Source organism: Leptopilina heterotoma, unplaced genomic scaffold, assembly GCF_015476425.1.
Source record: "Leptopilina heterotoma isolate Lh14 unplaced genomic scaffold, ASM1547642v1 Lhet_73, whole genome shotgun sequence".
In the NCBI taxonomy this organism is placed as follows: domain Eukaryota; kingdom Metazoa; phylum Arthropoda; class Insecta; order Hymenoptera; family Figitidae; genus Leptopilina; species Leptopilina heterotoma.
The window spans coordinates 692,405-710,504 of record NW_025111169.1 but is presented as its reverse complement, the minus strand read 5'-3'; the positions used below and the strand labels follow the sequence as shown (position 1 = coordinate 710,504).

Genomic DNA, 18,100 nt, shown 5'->3' with positions numbered 1-18,100 from the left:
TTGTTATTGGCAGCCATGCTACTTGACTGTCAAACGGAAAAAATACAGTTGGCCTAACTGTAACAAGTTACCTGGTGCTAACTTCACTTTGCTTGTTTCTCTCTAACCTCCATGAGAGTGAGAGAAGCATTTTTGTCTTTTTTTATTTAAAAATATATAAAATTTAGTTATACTTTATACAAAAATGGCAAAATACGATTTAACAACGCTTGTGGGACAGAATTTGGATCGCCATTTGGTATTTCCTCTATTGGAATTCTTGACTGCAAGGGAGGTATGTTGAAGATTGACTGATGTTTTACTCCATGTGGCATATAACATATATTTTTACAGATTTATGAAGAAAATGAGTTGCTCCTTGTTAAATTGGATATTCTCAGTAAAACAAACATGATTGATTATGTTATTGATATCAGGAAACAATTGTATCCAGATATTGAGGTTCCTGCTGTAAGTCGTACACCTTAACCTATAAACTTTATTATGCGGCCGCAATGCGGATCAGAAAGCCGCATTTTTTGCATATAGTGAGAAATTTAATTGACACTTATAATTTTTTTTTCCCATACAGGAACTAAAATCACGACGTGCTAATGTCTTACAAGAACTGGCACTTTATCAAAATAATGTTTCGGTGGTTGCACAAATATTGCAAAATGAAGATATTATGAAAAAAATGGAGGGTATACGTGATTCGAAAACACTCATTAATTTCCTGACTCAAGAGCATAATGTAAGAATTAAGAATTTTTTTCTATGTCTTCTCAATTAGGAGTCAAATAATTAATTTTAAATTTGTTTCTCTTTCTCTTAGTTTAAAATGGAAATGATGGACGACTTTTTTAAGCTAGCGAAATTTTGTTACGAGTGTGGAAATTATTCGATGTCATCGACATACTTGTATTTCTACGTCTTGATTATGCCACCCTCGGACAAGGTAAAGAATTTTTAATTTAATATTTAAACAATTAAAAAGAAAAAAAAATGAATTTTAATAAAAACTTTCGATTCAATTCAATTATTTTCAAAAATTTTAATAAAATTCTTTCAAAGCATTTAATTATTTTCAAAAATTCTTTAAAACAATTTAATTATTCTCATGAATAATAACATTCTTGGGAAGAATTAATTTATTTTTATGAAACAAACAAAAAATAACTTCAAACTGTGCTAAATAATCACTGGAATATAACGATTTATATTTTATAGAACTACTTGAAAGCACTTTGGGGTAAATTGGCGTCTGAAATTCTCATACAAAATTGGAACCATGCGTTGGATGATATAAACAAAATACGAGAGTACATTGACAGCAATGTCATTGGAAATTCACTGGAAATTCTTCAACAACGCACGTGGTTGATTCATTGGAGTCTTTTTGTATTTTTCAATCATGAAAAAGGCAGGGATTTCATTATTGAAATGTTCCTCTATCGACCACAGTAAGTTTTTTTTTATTCTTGAAAAGGAAATATTTCCCTTAAAAACACGAAATAATAGAATATAAAACAATCACTATTTTCCAAATATAATATTTCTTCAATTACTTTTAGTTACTTGAACGCTATTCAAACCACTTGTCCTCATATATTACGTTATTTGGCGGCAGCAGTGATTGTAAATCGTTTGAGAAGAAACACATTGAAGGATCTCGTTAAAGTCATTCAACAGGTAAATTTAATTCTTATTTGGGTTTATTAATTATTAATTATTAATTAAGCCTGTAGATTTCGTACTTATCTACTAAAACCTACTATTTGCTACTATTTCTCTATTTAGATTTCTGACACTAAAAGTTATTTTTTTCCTTCCTATTCGAAATTTTCACTAATTTAATTCCGCTTAGGGTTGAAATAAAATTATTCTCAAATTTCAAATTAATTTTCCATTTAATTTTAGGAATCATACACGTATCGCGACCCAATTACAGAATTTTTGGAACATTTGTACGTCAACTTTGACTTTGATGGAGCCCGACAAAAATTACAGGAGTGTCAAACTGTTGTCTGTAACGATTTCTTCCTAATTGGACTGCCCAATGAATTTGTCGAAAATGCGAGATTGTTAATCTTCGAAACATTCTGTCGAATACATCAATGTATCAGTATTGAGTGCGTATACTTGCATTTATATCTCCAATTTTTTATATATATTATAAATATAAATATTTTTATATTTATATTATACAAATTAATTGTATAATTTGTGATGCAAATTAATTTTCAACAAACTCAATGAGAGGAAATAATTTATTTCTTCATTTGCAGAATGCTTGCCGAGAAGCTTAACATGAAGGCAGACATTGCAGAATGTTGGATTGTTAATTTAATTCGAAATGCAAGACTCGATGCTAAGATTGACAGTAAATTAGGACATGTTGTAATGGGTGCACAGCCAGCGTCACCCTATCAGCAATTGATCGAAAAAATTGAGACACTCAGTGTCAGAAGTGAAGCTTTGGAAAGTTTAATTGAACGAAAACTCAAAGCCAAGAATCCAGATACAGTAAGTATGATGTGGCACTAACAAAAGGTCAGTATTTGTCTTAAATTTTTAAACTCATCAGTTGCCTATTCAATTTTTATCAAATGAGACAAAAACAAAAGTAAATATTTACGTATCAAGTGTTTTCATTAGAAATTATTTCCATTTTTTAATGAATTTCCTATTCCAGTTGTAATCTAATTCAAGTGTGAATAAAAAATAATTTTAAAGTCATTACAGAAAATTATAATTATTAAATGGTAATGTAAAATAATTGTAGTATAACAGGGTTGCTACAGGTCAGGAAATTCAAGAAAAAGTCAGTGAAATTAGGGAAATGTCAGGAATTTTTATTAAAAGTACTGGTACAACTATCATTTAATTATTACTTAAATAAATTATGTAATGAATAATTATTTCACTTTAATATTTCAAAATTAATTCATTCATTTCTATTAAAATTTCAAAATTAATTAATTTTAAAAGAGTTGCGTTTACAATATTCAGAAATAGATGAACTTCAAATGGTTTTAATTGGAAATTTTATAAAATTTCAATTTTCAATGAATATAAATAAAAATTTTAAAGAAATTAGATTTTTTAAAAATTTTAATATTAAAATTCTTCTGAAATTAATTAAATTTTTTATTACATATTTAATTAATTTTTCAAAATAGTGGATTTTTACAAAAATTTTAGTCAAAAACACTGTAAAAAATGAATTTTGGAGAAGTTACAAATAATTGCAGAAATTCAATTACTTTCAAAAGTAATAAAAATTCTTCCCAGAAATTCAATTATGTGCAAAAATTTTTCAAATTTCAAAATTCAATTATTTTCAAAAAATTTAATTAAATTCTTTTTAAATAAATTCTTTCCAAAAGAATTCAATTATTTAAAAAGAAATTTTAATAAAATTTTTTGAAAATAATTGAATTTTAGAGAAGAATTTTATTATTTATAAAGAGAATTTTGAAAAATGTTATTATTGAATTCTTGCAAAGAACATTATTATATTTTTTTTTAATAACTGAATTCTTTTGAGAAATTTTATTAAAATAGTAGATTTTGAAAATATTCGAATTGCAGCCAAGAATTTTTTTATTTGTGAAAAGTAATTGAATTCTTGTAAAAATTTTCCTAAACTTTTTGAAAATTATTCCATTTTTCGAGAAATTTATTTAAAATTGTATAAAAAATAATTTAAATCCTGCGATGAATTTTATTATGTATGAAAATAATAATTGAATTTATTCTTAAGAAGGATTTTATTAGAAATTTTGTAAATAATTTAATTTTTTTTTGAAAAGTTTATAAACATTTAAATTATTATAAAACATCAGTTTTAATACAATTTTAATTAAATTCCTCGAAAAATACAATTATTCTTAAGAATTTATTAAAATTCGTGAAAAGAATTCAATTATTGAAATATTTGTTGATAAAAGTCTTTATGAGAATTCAATTTTGGAGTGAATCAAAATATTCTTTAGGGTCAGGGAAGAAGTAAAATTTTTGTCTGGAAATCAGGAAAAAACAAGATTTGTAAATTTTTGTGACAACCCTGTTAATGTTAACGTAAAATAATTGTGCAGTATAATACTAAATAGTAAAATATGTATACCGTTTTGGCAACTGGTGTCAAATTTTGCATGCTTTCTAACAACAATATGCTAATAAGCTTCCTAAAGTGTTTTTTCTTATTAAATTTTTTTTTTCATTTGTGACGCCTCGTTATAAAAGGTACCTTCTCGGAAAAATTGTATTTTATGTTTTTGTTAGTTTTTGACGTTTTTCCGCACTAAAGATTCGATTTTGATCTTCTAATATTATCTCGAAAATTTATTCAGTTTTCAAATATACGCCTCGTAATGAAAATTTAAATATTTGTCCAAATTGAGAAATGATTTTTATTTTCACCCCAAATTCAAAAACAGTCAAATAATTCCAAACTTTTGTTGCCTTTTTGTCGCGAGGCACCACTTACTTCTTTGTTCTAATGTTTTATTTTCTTAACAGTAGAGAGTTTTCCAAAAAAGTGTCTTTATCACTTTTCTTCTTGTTCTTCTCAACTTTTTGGGTATGTAAATACAAAAATTAGATTTTAATCTCCATTTTTTCATTTTTTTCAGGGTTATCCATCGTGGAATGATTTTTAATGAAAAAAAGCGCACAGCAATTTATATACGATGCGATCTTTTTTTAAAATAAAAGTGAAATGAATTATAAAAAGAAGACTATGATTGAGAATGCAGTAAAATTGAAAATCAATAATGAAAATAATATTTACTTGTGATGAGTCCTTTTTTTACACGATATTAAGAGAAAAAAAACACAGTTAAAATGTAATAAAAAACACCAAAAGTCTTGAAACAATCGTTTTATTTTTCAACGCCTGTTTGCTCAGTATAAATGTACAGTTGTCATTTTGAGTCAAAATTAATTTACAAAAAATGAAAAATTAACAATGACAAACGAATAAAAATAAAAATTTTCAATTTAAACAAAATAAAATAGATTGGGTTTCATTAAAAAAAAATACCTGTTCCTTTACTGTACAACGAGAGGCAAATGTTTGATTTTGCATTATTATTGCTACTGTATAATAGAAAATTCTTGTCTGAATATGATTTGTATTATTGTTAAAATTACTAATGTTTATGGATCAAAAGTTGGAACACTGCGGGAAATACTGCAACCAGTGTATGAGTCTCGTTCGAGGCAATAGTTTAAAACAGTCCTCCAGTATGGATCTTCGTTTAAAAGATATGGATTTCCGATTATAATTAATAGAGCTCGAGATCGAGTAATTGCGACATTTAATCGTCGAGGCGATGCAACGAATCCAAGTGCGTGTTTTATGTCATCATTGACATAATCAGAAGTTGATCGCACAGTTGACAGGATAATGACATTTCGTTCTTGTCCTTGAAATTCTTCGACACTTCCTACTTTCGGCAATTCCATTTCCATCTCAAGTAGCAAATCCTTAATTTGACGAATCTAAAATTTAAACATTTTTTCTTTATTCTAAGTCTAAGTTACAAAATTTTTTATTTTTGAATAATTTCATAATCCAAAATTTTTTAAATTCTTATTATGTACATAATTAATTATTATTGTTTAGATTTTCAAACATTTTAATATAATTCTTGGCAAGAATTCAATTATTTTCATATATAATAACATTCTTCGGAAGAATTCAATTATTTTTATAAATAGTAAAATTCTTCGCAGGACTTGAATTATTTTTAATACAATTTCAATAAAATTTCACGAGAGAATTCAATTATTTTCTAAAATTTGAATAAAACCATTGAAACAATTCAATTATTTCTTTTTAAATAGTAAAGTCTTTGCAAAAATTCTATTATTTTCAATAATTTAATTATTTCCTTCTGGTTATTTAAAATCTTTTTTTCTGGAAAATGCCTTAATTTTCAAAAGGTTTAATAAATTTCTTGTAAAATAGTCAAATATCTTCTTTAAAACTTAAAAAATTTCAATTGTAATTCCAAAATTCAATTATATAAAAAATAATTAAAATAATTCTAAAAGTGATTTAATCTCAACAATTCAATTATTTCTAAAATTATCTATAAAATGTATTTATAAATATATTTATTTATATTTATATATAAATAAATATTTATTTATATTTATTTATATTTATATTTATTTATTTTATTTTCAAAATTTAATTATTTTCAAAAATTTTAAGAAATTTCTTGTAAAATATTAAATTATATTTTACAAAAATTAGAAAATGATACAATTCTTTTATAAACATTTAATTATGTCAATTTTTAAATAAAATTCTTGAAAAATTAAATTTCTTTCTATAGAATTTAAAAACTAATTTTTCAAAATTTTAAAATACAATTTCTTTAAAGAAATCAACTATATTAAAAAATTTTGATAAAATTCTTCGTTAAATTTCAATTATTTTCATAAATAATAACATTCTTCGTAAGAATACAATTATTTTTATAAATTTATTCTTGAAAACAATTCAATTATTATTAAAAATTGTAAAATTTTTCGCTAGAATTAAGTTATTTCTATAAATAATAAAATTATTTACAGGAATTCAATTATTTTCAATACAATTTTAAGAAAATTCAATAAATAGATAAATGTTTATTTGCAATTACTAAGAAACGCGATTATTTTAAAAACTTGAAAGAAATTCTCTATAAAATTCAGTTACTTTCAAAATTGTCAACAGAAATTATTAAAAAAATTAGATTATTTTTAAAAAAATTCAAAGAAATTCTTCAAAAGAATTTAATTAGTATTTTTAAAAATTGTGATAAAATGCTTTGCAAGAATTAAATTATTTTCATAAATAATAAAATTCCTTGAAAGAATTAAATTATTTTCATAAATAATAAAATTCTTCAAAGGAATTCAATTATTTTCATTAATAATAAAATTCTTCGTAGGAATCCTATTATTTTTAATTCAATTTTACTAAAATTTCTTGATAGAATACAATTATTTTTTAAAATATTAATTAAATTCAATTATTTTCAAAAATTCTGATAAAATTCATCAAAAGAATTCAATTATTTTTATAAAATGTAAAACTCTTCCCAAGAATTCCATTATTTTCATAAATAATAAGATTCTTCGTAATAATTCAATTATTTTTATAATTAATAAAATTCTTCGCAAAAATTCAATTATTTTTAAACATAATTTTAATAAAATTTCACAAACGAAGAGAATTATTTTCTAAAATTTTCATAAATCCTTCGAACAAATCCAATTAATTTCTTTTAAATGGTAAAATCTTTGAAAAAATAAAATTATTTTCAAAAAAATTCCACGAAAGAATTAAATTTTTTTCTTAATTCGTTATAAAATATTCTAAGAGAATTCAATTATTTTCTAAATATTTAATAAATGCTTCAAAACAATTTAATTTTATTTTTAAACAGTAGAATTCTTTGCAAAAATTCAATTATTTTTAATACAATTTTAATGAAATTTCATGAAAGAATTCTTTTTTTTTTATTTTTAAATTTTTCGAAAAAATTGTAATAAATTTAAATAAATCCTTCGAAACAATTAAATTATATTTATAAATAGTAATTAATTTTCTAAAATTTGAAAAAAATTCAGTAATTAAATGTTCAATTTCAATTATTAACAAAAACGATTATTTTAAAAACTTGAAAGAAATTGTTCATAAAATTCAATTATTTTTAAGATTTTTAATTAAAATTTTTAAAGAAACTCCATTATTTGTAAAAAAAAGTTCAAAGAAATTCTTCAAAAAATGTTCAATTAGAATTATCAAAAATTTTTAAATATTTCTTCTCGAGAATTCAATTATTTTCCTAAATTATAAAATTCTTCATAGGAATTCTATTATAAAATTTTTTGATAAAATTTTTTGCAACATTTCGATGATTTTCATTAAATTAATTTTAAATTAAACATTTTTGTTATTAATTACCTGCGACTGGTAGGGAGTGATAATTCCAATGTCATCGGCGCAAAGACCCCTATCGAATAATTTCAAAAGATAAAAATACACCTGCGTTGCTTCTTCTGGATTGTACCAACTTGGACTGTCAGGAAACTGATAATTATTTCCATTCACACCATGAAACACAATTGCTGGCGGTAATCCAGATCTCTCTGGTAAATCAGCAGCCAATTTACTCAAAAGTTTTGCCTCATTACTCTTGTCACTCGATAACTGAAAATAATTTCCAAAAAAAAACATCAAAATAGAAAAATAATTCAACAAACATTTTAATGAAAATATCGTCTCTTACCTCGGGAATTAATTCCGAATCATAAAACAATGAATTCGGTAGTTTAAGAATTTCCGGTAAACTCCGATAATTAATCAATAATTTAGTAATCAGTCTTGGATCATAACCAGTCTCAAATCCCTGAGGATCTCTTTGGTATGGAAAACGTTGCAATAATCGCGAGAGAAATGATTCGCCTAATCCAAAGTGTGTGGCATATTTACATTGTACAACGGGACCAAGTTGCATCGGATCACCAGCAAGAATCACCTGGCCAGTGTCGGCGTGAACGAAAGTTAATGGTATCATGATTTCGGGTTCGGTCGCTTGACCCGCTTCATCGATAAGAACATGAGTGAAGTGTCCACGTGCCAGGCCCATATTGTAAATTATTCCCAGAGCCGAACAAGTTCCAATTGTTATTCGATGTCGACCCAAAACACTCGCCGTGCAATTTGTCTTGAAACCTGAGCTTTCAATTTTCATTTGATTGCCACTTCGTTCCTCCTGAAGTGTGCCGGTTGCACAATACGGAATTAGTCTCTCGGGTATTTTACCCTCTTCCAAATAGTGATGGGCCACCAATCGCACCTGTGGAAAAAGAATTTCTTTTATTTTTGTTCTTCTGTTTAATCAGGGTTATCAGAAAAATTTAATTCTGTTTATCCCTGACTTTTTCCTGATTTTGAGACAAAATTTTTACTTTTTTCCTATCATCCTAAAGAATTATTATTATTTAATTAATTTATTATTATTTAATTATTCTGATTTACTTTGTAAAATTATTCGAAAACATCAATAATTTCTTTTTTAAGTAAATATTTATGTAATCATTATTATTTTTCCATAGGAATTAAAATTCTTCAAAAGATTCAAATTCAAACCTTTCTGAAATTCAACAACTTGTAAGATTTCTTTCTTTCTTCACGTTTCATAATAAGTTTTATCATTTTAATTCAGTTATTTTTTCAGTTATTTTCTAGAATTTCTAACTAAAATTCTTCTTTAAATCAATTAGTTTTAATAATTTTTCAAAAAATTCAATGAGAATTTTCAAATCCATTTATTTACATTCAATTCAAGTATTCAGAAATTTCGATTATTAAGAAATTTTTCAATTAAATAGGTATAATCAAATAATTTCAAAACAAAATTCAATTAAACTTTTTTTAAAAAAATTAATTCTACAGAATTGTTAGTAAAAAGTTTGAAAGATTTTAATTGAAAACCTTTTCAAAATGCAATTTTTTCTAAAAATTCATGCTATAATGTTTTTAATATTCAATTATCTAATATTTAAACTAATAACTTTTTTTGAAATCAATTTTAACTATAAAATTCTACAAGAATTCTATTATTTAAATTCAAAAATAAATAATTTATTGAATAATTGAATATTTAAATAATTGAATTCTTTTCACAAATTTTAATAAAATTTTTAAAAATAATTCAATTTATATGTAGAACTTCTTAATTTCTGAAAATAATTATATTCCTCTAAAGAATTTTACTATTTTTACTAAAGTAATTGAATTCATGTAATTAAATTCTTTCCTGGAACATAATTAAAATACTGTATTGAAAATAATTGAATTCTTTATTAAAAATTTACTATTTTTAAAAACAATTGAATTCCTGCGAAGAATTTGATTTAAATTTTATTCAAAATAATTGAATTTCAACTAAGGATTTTTTATTTATAAAAATAATGGAATTATTGCTAAGAATTTTATAACAATTTTTGAAAATAATTAAATTCCTCTGAAGAATTTTATTATTTTTGAAAATAATTTAATTCCGGAGAAGAATTTTTTTATTTATAAAAATAATGAAATTATTGCAAAGAATTTTGTAACAATTTTTAAAAATAATTAAATTCCCCTGAAGATTTTTATTATTTATAAAAATAGTAGAATTCCTGTTAAGAATTGTATTATTTATTAAAGTAATTGAATTCTTCTCAAGAAATTTTATTAAAATTATATTCAAAATAATTGAATTCATGTAAAATATGTGTCGTTTTTATTAATAATTTCATTATTCTCGGACGTAAAAATTCTATAAAAATTCATGTAAAGAACTTTAGTAAAATTTAAAAAAAAATTATATTTTGCAAACAAAAATAAGAAAAATTCATCTGAAGGATTTTATTGTTTACGAAAATAATTACATTCCAGCGAAATATTTTATTAAAATTATAATCAAAATTATTAGATTCATGTGGAAAATTTTAGTATTTATGAAATTAATTGAATTTTTTCGAAGAATTTTAATAGAATTTTTAAAAATAATTGAATTTCTACTTAAGAATTTTTTTTATTTATGATGAAAATAATTGAATTCCTGCGAAGAATATTTTTTAAAATTATAATCAAATTAATTGAATTCATGTGAAGAATTTTAATACAATTTTAAAAATAATTGAATTTCTATTAAGAATTTTTTTATTTCTGAAAATAATTGAATTTCTTCGTAGAATTTTATTAAAACTACAATCAAAGTAATTGAATTCATGTGGTGAATTTTATTATTTTTGAAATGAATTGAATTTTTACGTAGAATTTTAATGGAATTTTTAATAATTGAATTTTTACAAAGAATTTTTTTGTTTATGAAAATTATTGAATTTCTGAAATGAATTTTAATAAAATTTTTAAAAATAATTGAATTTCTACCCAAAAATTTTTTTTATTTATGAAAATAATTGAATTTCTACCAAAGATTTTTTTATTTATGAAAATAATTGAATTCTTGCGAAGAATTTTTTTAAAATTATAACCAAAATAATTTAATTCATGTGAAGAATTTTATTACAATTCCTAAAAATAATTCAATTTCTATTAAGAATTTTTTCATTTTTGAAAATAATTGAATTTCTGCATAGAATTTTATTATTTTTGAAATTAATTGAGTTTTAATGGAATTATTAAAAATAATTGAATTTCTACTAAAGAATATTTTTATTTATGAAAAAAATTGAATTTCTGCGAAGAATTTTATTAAAATTATAATAAAAATAATTCAATTGGTGTAGGGAATTTTATTATTTTTAAAATTAATTGAACTTTAATAGAATTATTAAAAATAATTGAATTTCTACGAAGAATTTTTTCATTTATGAAAATAATTGAATTAATCCGAAGAATTTTATTATAATTTGAGAAAATCCTAATTTAATTGTGTTGAGGAATTATTTTAATTTCTTTGAGAACATAATAATTTATTAGGTAATTAGATACTCACTGAATTATTTTTCATTTTTAATTTGTAATTATCCAAAAATTGTAGTTGTTATTTGAAAATGAAAAAGTTAGTTTCGTTTTCTATAATAAATGAGTGTTATTTGTTATTAGTAGTCATTAGTATTTTAGTAATTGTTTTATTATTAGCAGTAAGCAGTAATTTATTTACCATATCGCCGGGTTTGAGAACTCCACTATCCAACAAACGTTCAGCAATAAGATTAGCCGAACTATTCGACGGCGTTGCAATCATGAGTCGACTATTGGAAATCGTCGTTAGAATCTGAAGAATAGCTTCGCAGAGAGTTATCGTTTTTCCAGTACCTGGTGGGCCGAATATAACATAAGGTAACGGACGTGCATAACCTTTGAGTATATTTAACACCGCTCTTCTTTGATAAATATTCAAACGTTTATTATACCACGTTAATTTTCGTTTTCTTAATTCCGATTCGACTTTTTCCAAACGCCTATCCATGTCACTAGTGCCATTCTTTTTGCAATCGTTCGTTAAATTTTTCCTCATCTTCTTATTATCATCGTCGTATTTATTCGATGATTGCACCTTTGAAACGATAAATTCAAGCTCATTCTTTTCAACAGGGGAACATGGCTTTGTGTTAAAAAGTCTCTCAACCACTGAGACTCTTGGAGGTGATCTGATTTCACTGTCAACAGATGAAGAAGTATCAACATTGGACACAGTTGAACAATTGGAGGAGATCGACTCATTTCTCTTGTGATTATTCTCAGTTTTTGTTAAATTTCTCTCCTCGATTTCAGTAATGTGAAATTGTGGCGCTTTCTCCGTCACTTTATTTGGAAAGAGAAATTCCTGTCCCAGATGATTAACGGCCAAATTAATAGCGTCGTGACAACGTCTTGTTGTACTATTTGATCCTTTGAAGCTAACTTGACAGTCCTCGCCACTATAGTCGTCGTGGAATTTTGGATTGAATTTTAATAGAACCTCGCAACTTCGTACTTTGTGAATGAAACCTTCGTATTTCATGTTACCTGTAAAAGAAAATAATTTTAAAGTCAAAAATTAGTCCGAGTTAAAAATAAGAAAATATTTTACTTAAAATTGTAAATAAAATTTTTTCATAACAATAAAACATGAAGATATCGATCACTCCGAGTCTTCGACTCGGAATGATCGGTTTCTTCATGTTTTATAATAATTAAAGATGACCGAGAGATAAAATCATTATTTTATATTATAAGAATATTGTACAATCATCATTTTTTAGAATAATTGAATTTCGAAAATGAATTTTATAATTTATAAAAATAATTGAAATAATTGGAGAATTTTAATAAAATTTTTAAAAATAATTAAATTTCTATGAAGAATTTTTTTATTTATTAAAAGAATTGAATTTCGACAAATAATTTTAATAAAATTAAAAAAAAATTTAGTTCTTGATAAAAATTTTATTATTTGTTAAAATAATTGAATTTCGATGATGAATTTTATAACAATTTTTAAAAATTATTGAGTTTCTACGAAGAATTTTTTTTTATTTATAAAAATAATTGAATTATGGTGAAGAAATGCATAAAAAAATTTTAAATAATTGTATTCCTGTGAAATTGTGCATTATTTATGAAAATAATTAAATGTTTACGTAGAATTTTATTAAAATTGTTTTTAAATAATTGGATTCTTTTGGAAATTTTTGTTAAATTATTTTAACAAAATGATTTAAATTATTCCTACGAAGAATTTTTTTATTTATGAAAAGAATTAAATTTCGACGAAGAATTTTATTACTAAACGAAAATAATTGAATTAGTTTGAAGAATTTGTTTATTTATGAAAATAATTGAATTTCGACGAAGAATTTTATTACTAAACGAAAATAATTTAATTAGTTGGAAGAATTTTAAAATTGTATTCAAAATAAGTGAATGTCTCTGAAAATTTTACTATTTTTAAAAATAATTGAATTCCTGCAAAGAATTTTATTATTTATTAAAATTATTTAATTTCTGCGAACAATTTTAACAAATTTTTTGAAAATAATTGAATTCCTTTGAAAATTTTTATTAAAATTGTGTTGAAAATAATTAAAGTCTGATAATTGAATTCTTTCGAGAAATTCTATTAAATTTATATTAAAAATAATTGAATTCCTTTGAAGAATTTCATTATATGTATAAAAATAATTGAATTCTTGTACATTTTTTCGACGAATTTAATTAAAATTGAATTGAAAATAATTCTATTCTTATATCGAATTATATTAACATTTTTTAAAAAATAGATTAATTTTTTCAGAGTAGTTTTATTAAAATTTTATTGTAAATAATTGAATTTTGTGCGAATAATTTTATTAAATTTTTTTTGAAAATAATTGAATTGTTTTAAAGAATTTTGTTAAATTTAAATTTTTTTAAAAATTTTATATCTGAAATTATTTAAAAATTGAAATTGATTTTTGAAAATAAAAACTTTTGGTATTTACATAAATATAATAAATTAAATAGCCAGTTTTTCTAGTTATTTAATTCTGCGATCATTCTGTAAGTGAAAAAATTTAATTTTCAGATCTCACCTTTTGACGAATCCCACTTGAAGGAGACAACAACCTTATCGCCACAAATCAGTGACGGTCGTTTTTCAGCCAGTCCAGGAACGGTTAAACTAAGATATTCACCGCAATGTGCAAGAATAGCACTATCCATATCGTATCGTTGCATCAAAATATTTTGAGAAATTTCCTCCAAGTACAAGAGATGATGAAACTTGTTTCTATAGTTATGCATTGTCAGTGAATCCACCAAGCAAGGCAAGCCATGTCCAATTAAATTCTCCTTCTCCGCCGCACTATGTCGATTGTTCTCAGCATCCAGTACCAAACTCCAACATATTTGTGGTATTTTGAAAATACCACTTCGAACGGCAATGAAATTTGGTGCCTTGCAAGGTCTTATTCCATGAATATAACCACTGTCATCATGAACATCTTGTCTGGCCACAATATCCTTTCTTCTGTCATTCACAAAATTTCCCTGATGAGCATTTTGTTGTTTCGGTTGAACTTTGATATGAAATGTTCGAATAACTTTAGCGCGCTCGAAAATAAAGAGAAATTTCTCCCTCGAAACACCGAGAAATTTACTTTTACACAGGAATTTGTAGGTTATTTCCTCACCCGGTCGCAGGATAATTCTATCATTAATATTTGGTGAAAGTAGAATTAATTGTGATTCCATTTTTTTCGACAAAAAACAACATTTCACCAGTTCTTGTTTCTGAAATCCTTTGTTTTCTATTTTTACCTCTATTTTCCTTTCCTGGTGCATTTCAAGTGTTAACTCCAAATTCTTCATCACTATCAATCCAAATTCCTCTTCCTTGCCCATTTCGTTTTTGTCCACCTCATCATTTCTCAATACATTCGACTCGTTGTTTACATTCTATTGAAAGAAAGTAGAATAGATGTAAGTAAAAATGGAAAAAATGGAAATGAAAATGGTAAAAAATTAATTTAATGACTTTAATTAATTTCACACTCGATAATTAATTTCAAAATTGTAGCAAAAAATAGCTTTTAAACTAAGAAAAAGTAGTAAAAAAAGTAGCTATCAAAAAATTAAACTTGATGACTAAAAAACCTCGAATTAGAAACTTCACAAAATTGACAAAAATTCCATTCTATTTAATTTTCCTAACTTTTTCTTAATTTTCATTTAAAAATATTTACTTCTTTCTTGTCCTGCTAATAAATTGAATTCCTGCAGCGAATTTTATTATTCATGAAAGAATTGAAATATTTATATAAACATAATTTAATTCTTACGAAGGATTTTTACAGAAATTTTTAAATAATTGATTTCTTTCGAGTAATTTTATGCAAATTCTAATTTAAATAATTGCATTCCTGAGAAATTTTTATTATTCACGAAAAAAATTGAATTCTTACGAAGATTTAAAAAAAAATTTTTTTAAATACCTAATTGAATTCTGTTTGGGAATTTTATGAAAATAATAGATATTGAAAATCATTGAATTGCGAAAAGTTTTTAAAAATAATTAATTAAATTTTACAAAAATTCTATTAAATTTTTTGAGAATAATTAAATGTCTGTGTGTCATTTTATTAATTTTTTTTTAAATAATTGAATTCCTAAAAAGCATTTTTTTATTTAAGAAAATAATCGAATTCTTGCGAACGATTTTGTTAGAATTTTTAAAAATAATTGAATTCTTGCGATGAATATTGTTATTTATGAAATTAATTGAATTTTGCAAGAATTTTATTAAAATTTAAAATATTTGAAAATAATTGAATTCCTGTGAAAAATTCTAATACTTTTATAAATAATTAAATTGTTCCAAAGAATTAAAAAAAAAAACCTTTTTTAAATAACTGATTTTTTTGAGAAATTTAAATTAAATTTTTAAGAATAATTATATTTTTGGAGCAATTTCTGTAGAATTATATTAAAAATAATTGAAATCCTGCGATGAATTTTATTATTTTTGAAAATAATTGAATAGTTGAAAATAAATTTATTAAAATTTTCAAAAATAATTGACTTCATGAGAAGAATTTTATTATTTATGAAAATAATTGAAAATTTTATTTTTAAATGATTGAATTGTTGCAGAAAACTTTATTTGTAAAAATAATTGAATTTTTCGATTAATTAATTTAAAATAGTATTAAAAATAATTGAAATTCTTCAATGAGTTTTATTATTTATGAAAATAATGCAATTCTTGCACTTAGAATTTTATTAAAAAATTGAATTTTTATGAAAAATGTTATTATTAGTGAAAGTATTTGAATTATTGTGAAGAATTGTATAAAAATTTTGTGAAATAATTGATTTTTTCGAAAATGCTCTTCTAAATTAATTGAACTCCTGTGGAAATTTGATTATTTATGAAAATAATTGAATTTTGGATGATTTTTATCATTTTTACATTCTTATAAAAAAATGAGAAGGTCTTGGATTTGCGCGATTTATTTTTAAATAATTGAATTCTTCTGCGAAATTTTATGAAATAAATAGATATTGAAAATAATTGAATTTCGAATATTTTTTGAAAATAATTGAATCGTTTTAAAGAATTTGATTATAATTTTTGAGAATAGTTTTTGATTTCTAGTATTAGCGAATTTCAAGTAGTGGAAACTCTCAAAAAAAAAAAAAAAATCAGAAATAGTATTTTTTTAGTGTCTGAAATATAGAAAAAGTACCCAAATAGTATCAAAACTTAAAAAAATTAGAAGTGCGAAGACTGTCTAAATCAGAATTGACCAAAAAATTAAATTTATTGCAACTCTGCAAATGAAAAATAATATTTACCTTATTATTTGACAGGGGAACAATCGTCAATGAACGCCAAGCAAAAGGTCCCTGATCACTTTCAATACTGTCGGTGACAATTTTATCCCCCTCACATGGAACGTAACCTGGTTCGCAAACCGTTTTCGTAAAAATCGTTGTTCTATCGATATTTCCAACTCCAGTGTTCACATCATATCTGGTAATAGTTCCCGTGTGTAAATTTGATCTCAAAGGCGAAATACTATCGACCTCTAAAACCTCACCATTCAAATCGGCAGCGTCGGCACTAACTTCCACGAGAGAACTAATATTCACCCAATCGCCAGCTATGGGAATAAATTCAGAGCGAACATTATCCAAATTAAAGGTAATATTGTGCGGTTCAATAAAAACAATTCTGCCCTCTCGTCTCATTACTTTGCCAACTAGTGTTCTATTCATCATTTGTCCCTTGACAATAGGATCGGGAGCTTTCAAATTTTCAACAACTTGTTCATCATTATCATCATCGTCCCAGGTTGAATCGGCTAAATCGGTTATTTTATGTATTTTTAATTCCTTATTTTTATCTAATTGATAGGCTAAATATCGAACTTTATTGCCAATTTTAACTTCAGTGGCAACTCGATGTATATCACATAGGTACTTGTTATCTATTAGGACGTATTCTTCACGGAGTGCGGTAACAATTCCAGTTGCGTAGAAGCAACATTCTCCAATTTGTTGGGGTAAATCTTCGGTCACCTCCGCGGATGTTTCTATACTTTCTCTTTCGGCATCTTTTAATATTTTATCGACATCCGCCATATTCATGGGTGAATAATTTTTGTACATTAGATTAGTGAAAAACGATGTCACTGCCGAAAACATGTTTTTCTTTTTTTGATTTTCTTCTCCTTTTAACAATAATAGAAATTTATTTCCAAGTTAAACAGAGTGTTTGTTTACTATTCGTAGACTGAAAAAAAGAATATTATTAATAAAAAGATATAAAATCCAGTAAAAAGTATTGTTAAGTATTGTAAAGACAGTAAACAGCGTTGCCACAAAAATTTAATTTTGTTTTTCTCTGACTATTCCCTGATTTATAGATAAAATTTTGAATTTTTTCCTGAACCTGAAGAATATTCTGCGATTCACTCTAAAAATTGTTAGATACTCAAAAAAAAATGTTCTATTACATTTATTTACGACTTTCTTTAATTGTATTCTTCTTTTTATTAATTTTATTAATTGTAATAACTTCTTTTTTAAATAAACATTTAATCATTATTATTTTTCCTTAGAAACTAAAATTTT

The 18,100-nt window shown here is 23.9% G+C and overlaps 2 protein-coding genes across 3 annotated transcripts; one reads left to right on the top strand and one right to left on the bottom strand.

Moving 5' to 3' along the window:
* Positions 1–80: 80 nt before the first annotated feature.
* Positions 81–4,998, top strand: LOC122510736 (eukaryotic translation initiation factor 3 subunit E). 2 transcript variants are annotated; one of them, XM_043625593.1, is made up of 9 exons: positions 81–274; positions 334–450; positions 572–733; positions 815–937; positions 1,210–1,442; positions 1,554–1,671; positions 1,900–2,111; positions 2,268–2,505; positions 4,617–4,998. In XM_043625593.1, exons 1-9 carry the CDS (start codon positions 185–187, stop codon positions 4,641–4,643), a joined length of 1,320 nt encoding a protein of 439 aa, XP_043481528.1. In that variant the 5' UTR covers positions 81–184; the 3' UTR covers positions 4,644–4,998. The 2 variants fall into 2 exon arrangements, with proteins under 2 accessions (XP_043481528.1, XP_043481529.1); XM_043625594.1 differs by having other exon boundaries at positions 82–274; positions 2,268–2,532; positions 4,617–4,644.
* LOC122510735 (probable RNA helicase armi) lies at positions 4,850–17,757 on the bottom strand. Its single transcript, XM_043625592.1, has 6 exons — positions 16,820–17,757; positions 14,056–14,920; positions 11,664–12,511; positions 8,274–8,843; positions 7,949–8,194; positions 4,850–5,487 (listed from the first exon to the last, which is right to left on the bottom strand). Exons 1-6 carry the CDS (start codon positions 17,669–17,671, stop codon positions 5,143–5,145), a joined length of 3,726 nt encoding a protein of 1,241 aa, XP_043481527.1. The 5' UTR covers positions 17,672–17,757; the 3' UTR covers positions 4,850–5,142.
* Between the last annotated feature and the right edge of the window lie 343 nt (positions 17,758–18,100).

Coding starts and splice junctions, on each gene's coding strand:
- LOC122510735 (XM_043625592.1), bottom strand. CDS start 17,671: ATGTTTTCGGCAGTGACATCGTTTTTCACTAATCTAATGTACAAAAAT. Junction 14,921..16,819: donor TTCCCCTGTCAAATAATAAG/GTAAATATTATT, acceptor TTCTTTCAATAG/AATGTAAACAACGAGTCGAA. Junction 5,488..7,948: donor TCACTCCCTACCAGTCGCAG/GTAATTAATAAC, acceptor TTTAAATTTTAG/ATTCGTCAAATTAAGGATTT.
- LOC122510736 (XM_043625593.1), top strand. CDS start 185: ATGGCAAAATACGATTTAACAACGCTTGTGGGACAGAATTTGGATCGC. Junction 275..333: donor AATTCTTGACTGCAAGGGAG/GTATGTTGAAGA, acceptor ATATTTTTACAG/ATTTATGAAGAAAATGAGTT. Junction 2,112..2,267: donor CATCAATGTATCAGTATTGA/GTGCGTATACTT, acceptor CTTCATTTGCAG/AATGCTTGCCGAGAAGCTTA.